Source organism: Fukomys damarensis, unplaced genomic scaffold (genome assembly GCF_012274545.1).
Source record: "Fukomys damarensis isolate Sample0158 unplaced genomic scaffold, DMR_v1.0_HiC HiC_scaffold_33, whole genome shotgun sequence".
NCBI lineage: Eukaryota > Metazoa > Chordata > Mammalia > Rodentia > Bathyergidae > Fukomys > Fukomys damarensis.
This window is the reverse complement of record NW_022900945.1, coordinates 55253590-55267257: the sequence shown is the minus strand read 5'-3', so window position 1 is coordinate 55267257 and position 13668 is coordinate 55253590. Positions and strand designations below refer to the sequence as shown.

Sequence of the window (13668 nt, the reverse complement as noted above, 5' to 3'; positions counted from 1 at the left end):
CGCCGCCCCCGCCCCGGCCCGGGCAGGAGGAGCCCGGGGTGGGGCGGCTGCTCGTTCTTCCTAGGGAAATTCCTCCAAAATCTACTGTGGAGAGCAAACTTCTGAAGCTGTGCTTCCTGGTCAAATAAATTAATGAAGTGAGCGTGGCCTGCCGCCTCCTCGCAGCCGCTGTAGTTCAGGCTGGGGGAAGTGAGAGAGGAGAGCTGCCCGTCTAAGAACCGTCCCGTGTTTAAGGGATCCTGTCCCTCAGACAACCCAGACGGTTTGAGTAGTCGGGTGGGAACCCAAGCCAACTAGGAAATGGCTGGGAGAAGTCCATTGAAATGACGGGCGCGTGCCTGCCCTCGGTAGAGAAAGACCTCTTAGCCGGGAAACAACCCAGACAACAGCCTCACACCCACTCACTGCTTGTTCCCGCTTATTTCCCAAGGCTGATCCAGTCTTCCTCCCTTTCACCGACTGCACCTCTGTCCTTTTAGTTCTAAGCTTCCAAGATTTAAGTCCCTTTTGTGATCACATGAGCGACCCATGATTTTCATACTGATCTTTCCTCTTAGGCCCTCTGATTCCTTTCTCTAATTACAGTTCCCGAGTCCTTGGGAAAGTAGATGATATAAAACATACTGATTTCTTTTAGAAGGAATATTAGTGGAAAAGGGAAAAAGTTACCCATGGACTTCCTTTTTTTTAATCCTAACAAAAACCTTCTGGTGTAGGTATCATTACTTATATTCATCAGATGAGGAAACTGCCAGGGAGATAAAGTAAGTTGGCCAAAGCCAAATGAGTTAGTAAGGTTAGCACAACGATTTGAACCAATGTCGGGCTGAAGCCAAAGTTCACCAGTATTCCACTGGCCTACTTGACAGTGAATGGTGCATCTAGGGAAGGAAGGGTCAGTGATCAGATCTGATCAGAGGCTGCCAAGAGCTGGGCACAACCAGCCTATGTCCTGCAGGTCTCTGGACCACTGCAGAGCTGCTCATCTACAGAGAACGCTGCATCTGACTTCCCCGTATTTCAAAGTGCACCATTTCAAAGGCTCTAGAACTTGGTAGGTGCACCAAGCCAAGACATCGTTTTCTGTGACCACGAAAGAAGACAAAAGAAGTGAGCAGCACAGTCATTTCAACTTACAACTGCTTTGAAACTCTCACTTCAGCCATTAAGTCCAGCTCCTTTTCCCACCAAACTTTTGACAAGAGCAAGACAGAGGGCTTTGACTTTCAACATGTCTGGTTCTTCTAGTTCACTGCCTTGGGTGTTGAGGACCCAGGCAAAAGTTAACAAATGCTTAACATTAAGAAAGTAGGACAGCCGGGCGTGGTGGCGCACACCTGTGATCCCAGCACTCGGGAGGCTGAGGCAGGAGAATCACTGTGAGTTCGAAACCAGCCTGGGCTACACAGTGAGTTCTAGGTCAGTCTCATAAAAAAAAAAAAAAAAAAAAAAAAAGAAAGAAAGAAAGAAAAAAGAAAACAAAGAGTAGGGCAAAAATGGAGGAAAAGTTGAGGGAGAGCAGCTGGACAATCCACAAATGGGTTCATCCGTTTCCCTTCTTTTTCTCTTCCATCCTTCTGAATGATGAGAATATTTCCTTCTCTTTCTTTTCCACCCTGCCTCCATTTTCTCAGAAAAAAATTGAATGTATATAAACCATAGTGAGTTCCCTCACGGTCGCTGAGTAAATCAATAGTAGAGCTTTTAGATTTCCTCCTTAAGTCATTCTCAGAAAGATAATTTTCTTGGTAGTTCCCCACTTTCCTCTTCTCATACAGTGTTCAGTTTCACTGAGCTGTAGAAAGAAACTGGCAGGTGGATCCGGTCAGTTATTCCACAAATGTGTGAGCTTCTGTTACATGAGAGAGACTAGGGAGCTCAGGGGTGAGCAGGATGTGGTTTGTACTGTCCTCCAGCAACTCACCACCAAGTCTACCACCCTTTTTTAAAAAACCCTAACCCTAAAAGCACTTACCTCATTACTGCTTTGAGGCTGACCTCTTATAACTCAGAATGGGCGTGGGCATCATCACCTTGACTTATTTTGTGACTAAGGGGTTTACTTACTTACCTATACTATTTTAAACGGTAACCTCTGCTCTTTATTCATTCCCAGCTTTCACAGAATCGTGGTGATAGTATTTCAAAGACAGCTACTCTAGTCCCCACTGAAAAAATTCCTTTTTTTAAAAAAATTTTTTGTTTTTGTTTTTGTTTTTTGTTTGGTACCAGGGATCACACTCAGATACTTGCACTTGGCAAAGCAGGTGGTGGAACCACTGAGCGAAATCCCCGGCCCAAAAAGAGAACATGCCTTTTAGAACATGCCTGATCCAGGCTGGGGATGTACCTCAGCAGTGCCACACCTGCCTGGCAAGTACAAGGTCCTGAATTCACTCCCGGTACTAGGGAAAAAGAAGAACATGCCTGATCAATCATGACCCAGCTTCTACATTTGAAAATTTCATACTGGAGAATTACGACCCTGTGACGCGATCTGGGGCACTACGATAATGATTTGACTCACTGAGTCCAAACCTGTCTTTCTGTAACCTATGCACATTGCTGTTTGTCATGTGCTCCAAAGTAATATCAAATCAAACACTTCCACGGAGCTGCCAGAAATCACTGTAATGGAAGATTATTATTCCTAGACACCCCTCTGCTTCTGTTTAATTTTTCATTTAATATGGTTATCAGTTTTTTTTTATTTTTATGATTACCCATAATGTAGAGTGTGGACTCTTATCCTGCAGACCAGAATTTATGCCCCATTACTGCCATTTGCTACTGTGTAGCTTTAGGCAGATTTCTGAGTTCTTAGCTGTAACGTAGGGATATGAAGGGTCCTATTCAATGAGTCCTTTGGTCAAGACACGAAAAGCTCTGGCATGATGCTTGGCAGGGACCATAATAAATGCACGCACACACAAAAAGCAGTCCTGTTATTGTCAGTGCTGTACAGAAGACTATATGTGTCGTGACCAGTAGAGATGAAACCACGTTTACCCTTGTGAGATGGGAGTATCATGCTTACATTAGAAGCTGACATTAACCTAATTTCAGTCCAAGCTTGTAATCACATAAACTACTAAGATATGTTTGCCCAAACTTACCAGTTAGTTATTGCCTATAGGCAGGTTTTCAAATCCAAACAGAAATTTACTCTCATACCTGGAGTTTGTGATCATACTGAACTCATCCCTTTTCCTAGTCTGTGGCGGCTGCCATGAGTTTACTAAGCCAGTCATTCACCAAGCACTTTCTGGGTGTTACATGGTTCTAGGACCTAGCAGAAATCCACACAGACAGCAGCACTGCTCTTATTAATTTTACCTAATGAGGGAAGACAGGTAGCTATAAGTCAGGGAAGTAAGCATTATAAAGGAAAATAATGCAGGAGGATGGAGATACTACCTCACTTGGGGCAGACAGGAAATACTTCTCTGTTAAGGTGAGGTTTGAGATGAGGCCTGCATATATGCAAGTGCCTGTCCATAGAGTGTCCTAGGAGGGATCTGGAATCCTCTGGAATGACATCATTTTACAAGTTTTCTTTTCTTTCTTTCTTTTTTTTTTTTCTGGTACCTGGAATTGAACTCAGGACCTTGCACTTGCAAGGCAGGCACGGTGCCACTAAGCCACCTACCTACCCAGACCTCTAATTTTCTCTTCTATCCCAGTCTTTTCCTAAAAAACAAGGTGAAAACTGTGGGCCTTTTCTTTAAGGCCCAAGCCCAATTTGGCTTCATTGAACTTGTTTCAGGGTGGAAGGAGCAAGCCTAAATAACTAAATAACTAAATAACTTGTCTTTATGGGAAAAGACAAGACTGAGGAAAGAAGGGCCGGGGATTTAGCTCAGCGGTTCCGCCGCCTACCTTGTAAGTGCAAGGACCCAAGTTCAATCCCTGGTACCAAACAAAACAAAGACTGAGGAAAGAAAGAGAGAAATATCTGTTTCTCTTTAGTTATTTGTTCATCTACCAAAATATATATAAGTGGCTGCTATGTTTTAAGGGCTGCAGATACAGCAATGAACAAAACAAACATAAAACCCTGTCCTCATAAGGCTTACATTCTAGGGAAGACAAACCCAAAGGAGTAAAGTTATGGAGAGTGTATATTTACTCTTACATATGTGTGCATTATAGATATATAGATAGATATAGATTTTTTTTTTTTTGGTACCAGGGGTTGAACTTGGTCCCTGCACTTGCAAAGCAGGCACCAGAATCACTGAGCTAAATCCCCGGCCCTGTGTGCGTTATATTTTTACATGTGTGCAGGAACGAGATAGTGACAAAGCATATGAAGAAAAATTAAACAGAGCCCAGAAGAGTAGGTGTCAGGGTGGAGAAGGCTGCACTTCTAAACTGGATACCGTGGCCAGAGGGTGGAGCAAGGGGTGGGGCACTCACCTGGCACACACAGGTGTTCGGTTCGAGCCTTAGCACCAGGACAGGAGGCAGACAGACAGACTAGAAGAAGGTGAGATCTGAGCAAATCTCCGCATTTATCACAGTCCTTTCTTCCTGTTTAAAATACTTGTGTTTTAAATACTTGGAAACTAGAATTTTGGAACATATTAAAAAGTGTACAGACCCAAAGTTTTCTTTGAGTCACCCATCCCGTTTACCACCCTTGGCCACAAAACCACGAGCATCTAAGTGCAGTGCTACGTCCTTTCACCCTCCCTGGTGATCAGTCACTACAGGTCCCGTTTGCACAGCCTATGCTGGAGGTTGTGTAAAATCCTCTGGAACCAAAGATGTAGCTGATGCCCACAAGGTCAGCAGGTTCCTGTGGAAAAAGGACCTCAGAACATTACAGAGCAGCTTTATGGAAGCGCAAATCAATATGCAGCCTAGTAGGGAATCGGGGACAACAGGAGAAGGGGTGGTGAGGAAGAGGAAGGTGTGGGCTGGGTAGAGAAGGTGAGGCGTCCGTCCCTGGAGCGAGAAGTGCTAAAGCACCTGGGGGGCAAGCTCTGCTCTGGGGGTGCTCCAGACCCGCCTGGCTGCAGCAGAGGCACTGAACAGGGAAGATGTGGACAGGGTTGGGTCCGCTGCCTGACACCTCTGCTCTCTGCCTTCAGACGTGTCCCCAGTGGTGGCTGGCCTCATCGGGGCCTCTGTGCTGGTGGTGTGTGCTTCAGTGACTGTCTTTGTCTGGACGTGCTGCCACCAGCAGGCAGAGAAGAAGCACAAGACCCCACCGTACAAGTTTATTCACATGCTCAAAGGCATCAGCATATACCCAGAGACCCTCAGCAACAAGAAGAAAATCATCAAAGTGCGGAGAGACAAGGACGGCCCTGGCAGGGAAGGTGGACGCGGGAACCTGTCGGTGCACACGGCAGAGGCTGGCCTGCTGAGCCGAGACAAAGAGCCCAAGGGGCCCGGCGCCGGCTCGTGTATAGACCAGTTACCCATCAGACTGGACTACGGGGAAGAACTGAGGAGCCCCATCACGAGCCTGACCCCCGGGGAGAGCAAAACCACCTCTCCGTCATCTCCTGAGGAGGACGTCACGCTGGGATCCCTCACCTTCTGGGTGGACTACAATTTCCCGAAAAAAGCCCTGGTGGTGACAATCCAGGAGGCCCACGGGCTGCCAGTGATGGATGACCAGACCCAGGGCTCTGACCCTTACATCAAAATGACCATCCTGCCTGACAAGCGGCACCGGGTGAAGACCAGAGTGCTGCGGAAGACCCTGGACCCCGTGTTTGATGAGACCTTCACGTTCTATGGCATCCCATACAGCCAGCTGCAGGACCTGGTGCTACACTTCCTCGTCCTCAGCTTTGATCGCTTCTCTCGGGACGACGTCATCGGGGAGGTCATGGTGCCACTGGCCGGGGTGGACCCCAGCACGGGCAAGGTCCAGCTGACCAGGGACATCATCAAGAGAAACATCCAGGTGAGCAGGAAGAGTGTGTGGAGTGGGACGGGGTTGGGGAAAACAAGATCTCAAGGCGACCAGGTGGGGGCAGGACAGGGGCAAGAGGGGCTGGGCCAAGGTCCTTGGCTACCAAGGTGAGCAATGGTCAGAGCCAAACACAAAGCCTGGTAGATTCGTTCTCAGAAGAACTTCCAGAGCAGAGAAGGGGCGGTTCCTGGTTGGCCTCGGATGCCGCGTCTCATTTGTCCAGGACAGGACGGCCCACCTCTTGGAGATCCTCCTCCAGGACTTATTTGTCACCCCTGAGAAACTGAAAAAATAGAGATCGTTAACTTTGCCTTCGGCTTCCTGTTCCCAACCCAGACTAGGGGTGTAAAGAGTATCGTGTGTGTCTTCTTATAAACGTTTTATAAGAACAGTTAGTGACTTGCTCCACCCTTCCAGGTCCAAACCTGTGCTTTTCTCCACCCTCCTCTCCCCATTTGCACTGGAAGAGGGGTGAGAACCCCCACTGCCTGCTCCCTCCTTCCCCAGTGCATTCCTGTGGGAGGAGAGCAGTGTACCTCCCACGCCCGCTGGGTCACCCTGCCCCGTGGGGAGGGAGGCAGGGCCGTGCTGTGCTGAATCCCTCGTCCGCAGGGCTTCCACTCAGCGCTTCCCAGCTGTGTGACAGCCTGAGCTCCTCGGGATCACGTACCTCACCTCAAGGAGCCTTCGCTGTACTGAGGAGAAAGACAAGCATTTCTGGCAGTTACCCTGCAGAGAGTATGGGAGGGCTGTAAAAGTTCTTGAAATTTTGAACTTAGAATTTTATTCCTTTTTCAGGGTATAAGTTAAGTGTTTAACAGCAAGACCTTTGAAGTCAGTCCGAATTCCACCAGCTAAATGACCTTGGGAAAGCTGTTCAGCTTCTCTAAGTCTTAGTTTCTCACAGGAATAAAGCAAAATGAGTGAATGTGCATAGTCCTTAGCACATAGTAAGCATGTGCTACACTGTGACTGTTACTATTGTTATATCTTTTTTCTTGACACAGGATCTCACTATGTCGTTTAGACTGCCTCCCCGCCATCTGTCTCTCATCTTCAGACTGAACTCCAGGGCATTCACATATCTCCAGCCTTTATTTTTATTTTGAGACAGGGTCTCACCAAGTTCCTAAATTGCCCAGCCTGGGCTCAGACTGGCAGCACTCCTGCCTCAGCCTCCCAGAGTGCTGGAATTACAGGCCTGCGCCACTTCACCTGGCCATGTTTCTCTCTCGATGCCTCTTGAGACCCAGAAGGGAGAAAGGGTTTTCAGTACTGAACCAAAGAGAACCCTAGACCAGCAGAGGCGCAGCATGCAACGAGAGCCCTGGGCAGTGTGCCCACTGAGGAAGGGCACTGTACCAGTGTGGGGGTGACAGGGAGCATCCTCTCTGGGCACGTGTCCTCGCCCCTCTGCTGTGAGGTGGGCACTGTCCCACTGCAGCCACCCAGTCAGGCCCAAAGAAATTGCTACCGCCTCTTGGCACACTCAGATCCCTCTTGTGGGGCCAGGGTAGTCCCGGAATCTTAAAGAACAGTAGAGGTTCATGGCTCATGGTCAGAGCACAAACCGCTGGGTCAGTGCCAGGCTCAGGGAGGCTCCTGGAGTCCGACGCCCAGGGAGCTGAGTGCTCTGCACGGGGAAGCAGGGGGTGGAGAGCCTGAAGAGTGCCTTGCTGCCTTGCTTCATCCCCTCCGCCTCCTCTCCACTGAGGCTCTCCCTCCGCGCACTGCCCTCACCGGGCTCCAGAGCTTCACTCCCTGCTCTGCCTGCCTCCCCTCCGCCCCTGCCCAGCTGGAGTCCTGCAGACAGCGCAGCTCCCCCAGGGGCTCCATGCCAGGGTGCAGCTGGTAGAGACTGGCAAGGAAAGGGATCGATTTGGACTGGGAATAAAAAGCGTCAAACACAGGCCCTGGACAGCGCACAAATAATGGCGCTTGCTAAACTGCCAGGGGATCGTGTGAAGACTGAATTTCTTTCCACTTTGTTGGCTCCTTTCAGAAGGAATAAGCCCGGCTAGGAGACTAAGCAGTGCAAGACCCCAGAGAGGCCCCAGACAGACTTCCAGCCCCCCAGGCTTCCTAAGTCCCTATCCCATCCCACACCAGTGGGCAGCACTGCCCGTGTGAGCCATGCCTGGTATTCCTAGCGCCACAGCCTCCCAATGCCTATCCCAAATCCTCCATCCTGCAGCCAAGTGCCTGCCCTTCCCAGGCTCCCCTCGGAGGCCACCAGCCAGCACTGCTCTGGACTACCTCCCACTGCCTGGGCCACACAAGGCGCCCCCTTAGCATGGGTCCAGTGACCTTCCCGCGGAGTCTGGGAGAGACTGCAATCACATTTCTGTACAGTCCTCACCCCTAACTGCACTTCCCACACCAGAAAATTTATCTCTTGTCCTCCCATTACTACAGTGTGAGCCTTTTTTTTTTTTTAAGACAGGTTCTCAGTATGTAGACCAGGCTGGCCTCAAACTCATGGTGATCTTCCTGCCTCAGCCTCCTGAATGCTGGGACCACAGGCATGCACCACCACGCCTGGCTCCAGACTACTCATTTCTCACTCTGTCCACTCTACTGCCTAACTTTGGGCAAATAAATAGCCAACCTCTCTGGGCCTTAGGCTCCCTCCACACTGGATCGGGAAAGAGAATAGCTTCCTTTGGGAGCACTTTTATCTCTTGTAAATACACAGAAAGACACAGGAAGCATAAAAAGCTCCGAGCCAGGTCACTTGTCCATGCCTGTGGTTCCAGGTATCTGGTAAGACTGAGGCAGGAGAATTGCTTGAGCCCAAAAGTTCAGGTCTAGGCAACATGATGAAACATCTCTCCCACCCCTGCCTTCTCAGAAAAACATTTTTTTGATTTTTCATGAAAGGAGGGCACAGTATCAACCACAATACCCAACATCTCTGAGCTGCATGTGGACTTTTTTCATTTTAGGTAGGGCCTTGTTAGGTAGCACAAGATGGCCTCAAACTCGTGATTCTCCTGCCTGGGCCTCCTGAATGCCAGGATGACAAGCGTGGGCCGTCACATCTGGTAGAACGAATTTCTTTTAAGAGAAACTGCTTTCTAATATTTTACTCATGATGCTTGCACTGCTGTCATAAATCCCCACAGAGAGGAGGGAGGTACAGAGGAGACGTGGGGAACAACTGCGCGAGGCTGCCTGAATTTCCCGAGGTCATGCTGATGACCTGCAACACTGGTCACCAGAATGTGAGGGTTCTTAAAGTCTCAGATTTCAAAGGACCGTAGAGGCCATCCAGTCTAGCCAGTGGGACTAAAAGAGAAAGAAAAAGCAGCTCATTTTTAGCGGGGGGATGTAGCTAAAGACTGAGGTGTTGCTTCTTTTACTTTCTGAACATTGTAATTTAGGGTAGGGAAGCAATGTCCTTGCCTGTCCTCCTTCCTCACCCTCCTCTTGCTGCTTGCTGCCCCCAACAGGGTCTCTGCCTCCCTACGCCCAGGGCTGGGAAACAGAGCCTCGGTCCCAGCATGCAAAGGATCTTTTCAAAAGAAAAAACAATTGACCTCCAGTTGTAATGGGAGAAGAGGAGGGGCAGGAAGGACCGCCTGGAGCTGCCCCGCTGCCTGAGGCTGCATTCAGGTGGTGCGGGCAGGGACATTCTGCACACCTAAGGTGGCCAGAGGTACAGGAGGGGCCCAGAGGGGCAAGAGTTGTGGTGGAGTGACTGTCAAGTTGTCTACTTTCCCAAAGAACTAGAGAAGGGGAAAAGGGATTTTCATTAGGAAGATTAGCTATAACGGATGACTTAGAACTCTTAAACCAGTTAAGAAACATGAGTTATCATCGTCGGGGAGGGGCGGTACTATGGATCACACCCAGGACTGTGCCCATGCTAGACTCCCACTCTATGACTTTTTAAATTTTTCAGACAGGATCTCCCTACATTGCCAAGGCTGACTTCAAACTTGTGTTCTTCCTGTCTCAGTCTCCTGAGAAGGTGTGTTAACGGGCATGGGTCACCACATCAGCCCTAAATATAAACTTAGAACAGTGTCAGTCATACTTACAAATAAAACTATGCCTGAGGCCCTGGTTCAATCCTCAGCACTCCCACACATAAACACCTGTTTTTTTACACCAGATTTCTTTTGTACTACCAACCTATCCTTCTATATATAAAGTTAGAATTATAGGGCCGGGGATTTAGCTCAGTGGTGCCGCTGCCTGCCTCACAAGTGCAAGGTCCTAAATTCAATCCCTGGTACCAAAAAAAAGAATTACATTCAAAGACTGGATATTTAGTACTTAGTACTCAAAGATGGCTTCAGAGATGATATCAAATCTAATTAACACTTCATTTGCACGCAAATGATAAGGGCCAAGCTAAGCCAAAAGTTTCTAGATCAGTACTGCCCGGCAGTGATAGAAATACTGTCCAGCATGGTAGTTATTGGCCGTATAGGACTAGTGAGAAATCAAACTATGGCAAGTGTGACTGAGGAACTAGAATTTTACTTTCATGTAATTTTAATGAATTTAAATTAGCATTTAAATAAACACACATAGCCAGTAGCAGCTGTATTAGACAGCTCAGTTCTGAATGCTTGGGAAGGCACTTGATATTCTTTTTCACAAAGGATTCTTGTCCATTTGGTTACAGCTAATAGTAAAAGTGAGTTTATGTTCTCCGATCACATTCTGAGTAGTGGCAAAAGGAAACCCCAGAAGCATGCTGGTTGGCAAGGGCAACCACACTGAGATTTTAAACCAGTAGAGGATAATTCCCACGGATCTGTGACAACAGGTAAGTGTAAGGACAAAATGTGGGGCTACGATCTAGCATAGAAAAAACATTTTCTCCATACTGAGGGCTGAACCCAGGGCCTTCACAATGAGCTAAGCCCCCACTGCTTTGTGTTTATTTTGAAACACAGTCTCTCTAAGTTGCCTGGGGGGGGACTGGAATTTACAGTCCTCAGAGAGGCAGCGGAACGCCTGCCTGTCATGGTTAAGGCCCGTGAGCCCCAGCACCACATACAAAAGAAAAACTAGAGGCCAAGTTTAAGCTTAACTCATGTTGTATGCCCTGTGAAAGGCTTCACATATGCTCCTGATAGGAAATATAGATTCAAGAAAAAACAATTTTTTTCTGGGACTGAGGATTGAACTCAGGACCTCGAGCTTTGCAGGGCAGGCATGGCACCACAGAGCTACATCCCCAGCCCCGGTGAAAGGTTTAAAACTGTGTGACATACTGTATTCCATTTCTCGAGATTACTTCCGGCCCACGCTTAGAGCAGCCGCCGTTCCCTGCGGCTCCGTACCAGGGCGGCACAGTGGTGTCTGGTCCGGCAGCTTCCTGAGCGAGGGAGACCATCCTCTCAGTCCAAAGCCCTAGGAGAGGCCTGGCGCTGAAGGTGTCGCTCGCTCCTGTGGCGGCTCAGTGTGAGGAGTCCTGGGTTGGTGACCTCTCCTTGGGGCTCTGATGACAAGGACAATGCAGTCTGACAGTGAAGGGATGATACTGTGCCAAATTTAAATTACTGTGCCCTGAACCCCTCAAAGCTCGCTTCCTTTCGTTTCCTGGTCCCAGCCTTTATCTCCATTCTCTACGCTAGAAACACAAGCAGGCATCCTCCCAGTCGCTAGTCAAGCCTCTACAGGCCATAAAAATCCTGCTGCAAACCTCACCCGTGCCCTTCTGCCTGCTCCTCCACAGGAGCCCTGGGCACGTCCCTGGCATTGCTTCCTCGGCCTCTTGCAGCTTAGCTACCTCTGTATGCGTGTGCGTGTGCGCGTTCATGTGTGTGGTACTAGGGATTGAATTTAGGGCTTTCACACTAAGCTACATCCCCAGGCTGGGCTTGAACTTGTGATCATCCTGCCTCAGCGGCCCAGCGTGCCGAGATTACAGGCATGGCCCACCAGCCTGGCTGCAGCTGCCTCTTCTTCACTTTGGTCTTTCTTGACTTTAGATCACTTTCCAGTTTTCTCTAAAATGATGATCATGTTAACAAAATGAGAATGACTCTGCTACCCCGACAACTGCAGACTGCCCCTTGGCCGCGTGCTGGAGCCGCTGCCGACTGTGGAGAGCTGATCCGGGTCTCCACACCCTGCTCTCACCCCCACCCTGGTCCCTGACCAGCCTCCCGCCATCTAGACGCAGTGGGCCCTTGTGCCTGCTGCTCCTGTCAGTCTGCGTGCTGTGCACTCTCTGCTCAGGACCTCAGCCTCTTCCCCTCATCACCTCAGCCCAGGCAGCAGCCTCCAGAGGGCTGCCCGCCTCCGTCTCCACAGATCGCCCGGAGCACCTGTGCACACAGCTGCATTCTCTGATGAGTACATGTTTGTTTACAGCTCTGTCTCCTCTGCTGCATCTCAGGCTCCTGGAGAGCGAGAGCTGAATCCTGTCAGGACTTGGCATGCAGTAAGCATCCACATGCTGTTGAAGATGTTCTTCAAGGGCTAAAGATGTGGTTATGCCTGCCTGTAATCCCAGCACTAGGGAGGCTGAGGCAGGAGGGTCACCCAGTCTGGGCAGTGACTTAGTGAGACCCTGTCTCAAAATGAGAAATGAAAAGAGCTGGAGATGTAGCTTAGAGTGAAGGCTCTGCATGCAATCCCCAGTACCACGAAAGAGAGAGAGAGAGAGACAGTTTAAAGGACTTGTTTGAAACTTGAAATAGAGCCAAGAGTAAAATTTAAAGATGGACAGATGGGCCGGGGATTTGGCTCAGTGGTTCTGCTGCCTGCCTTGCAAGGACAAGGACCTGAGTTCAATGCCTGGTACCAAAAAAAAAAAAAGATTAACATAAAGATAGACGGCCCAGGATTTAGCTCAGTGGTGCTGCGCCTGCCTCTCAAGTGCAAGGCCCAAGTTCAATCCCTGGTACAAAAAAATTGAAAGATGGAGAAACAAAGACAGGCAGCTAGGGAGGAAGAGGCAGGTGGACGGGGGGCCGCCCTAGGACAGGGAGCGCCAGGCTCGGAAAGCTGCAGTCCTGGCCAAGGCCGTGTGGGGACCGAGCCCCAGAGTAAGAGAAGCTGCTGTTCACTCCGCAGCCCTCCTCTCCACATCTGTGTCTCTCCCCTCCCCTGATGCCGAGGATTTGAACTCAGGTACACTACCACTAAGCTGTGCTCCCAGACTACTTTTGTTTTTGGGTTTGGTTTGGTTTGGTACCAGGGGTCAACCACAGGTCCTCGCGCTTGCAAAGCAGGTGTGGTGCCACTGAGCTAAATCCCCGGCCCTTGTTTTTGTTTCTTTGAGACAGGGCCTTGCTGTGTAGTCCACAGCTGGTGTTCAGAACTCTTTCTTGATCACAAGAAGCAAATGAGAAACCAGGAAGCACAGGACACACTTGGAACCCCAGCATCGTGGAAGGACTGAGATAGGAGGGTTGCAAGTTCAAGCACAGCCTGGGCAATTGAGTGACCTAGCGAGATGCCTGAAAATTTAAAAAGAAAAATAAAAAGGGCTGGGGACATAGCTCAGGGTGAAGGCCCTGGGTTCAAACCCCGGTAGCGCACACACACAAGCAAATGCGAGAATGCCGTGTGCTGGTCCTGCTGGTTGTGCACAAGTCTGAACCCATTTCATCTGCTAGGCGTCCTATGAAGTAGATACAATGTTTGATCTCCGTCTTACAGATGAGAAATCCGAAGTCCAACACTGAGGTGTTGACTGCCTTGCCAAGGTCACTGACCAGAAAGAGCAGTCAGGATAAAGTGGAGGCCTCAGAGTCTGCGCTCGGAAG

The 13668-nt window shown here is 49.4% G+C and overlaps 1 protein-coding gene across 2 annotated transcripts in view; it reads left to right on the top strand.

Annotated features, from left to right (window-relative positions):
• The window catches only part of Syt11 (synaptotagmin 11), a 17419-nt gene that overhangs the window by 1006 nt on the left and 2745 nt on the right, over nt 1–13668 (top strand). For both annotated transcript variants that reach the window (XM_010643844.3, XM_010643845.3), the window contains exon 2: nt 5097–5923. In XM_010643844.3, coding sequence (XP_010642146.1) covers nt 5097–5923 — 827 coding nt within the window. The remainder of the gene's footprint in view (nt 1–5096; nt 5924–13668) is intronic.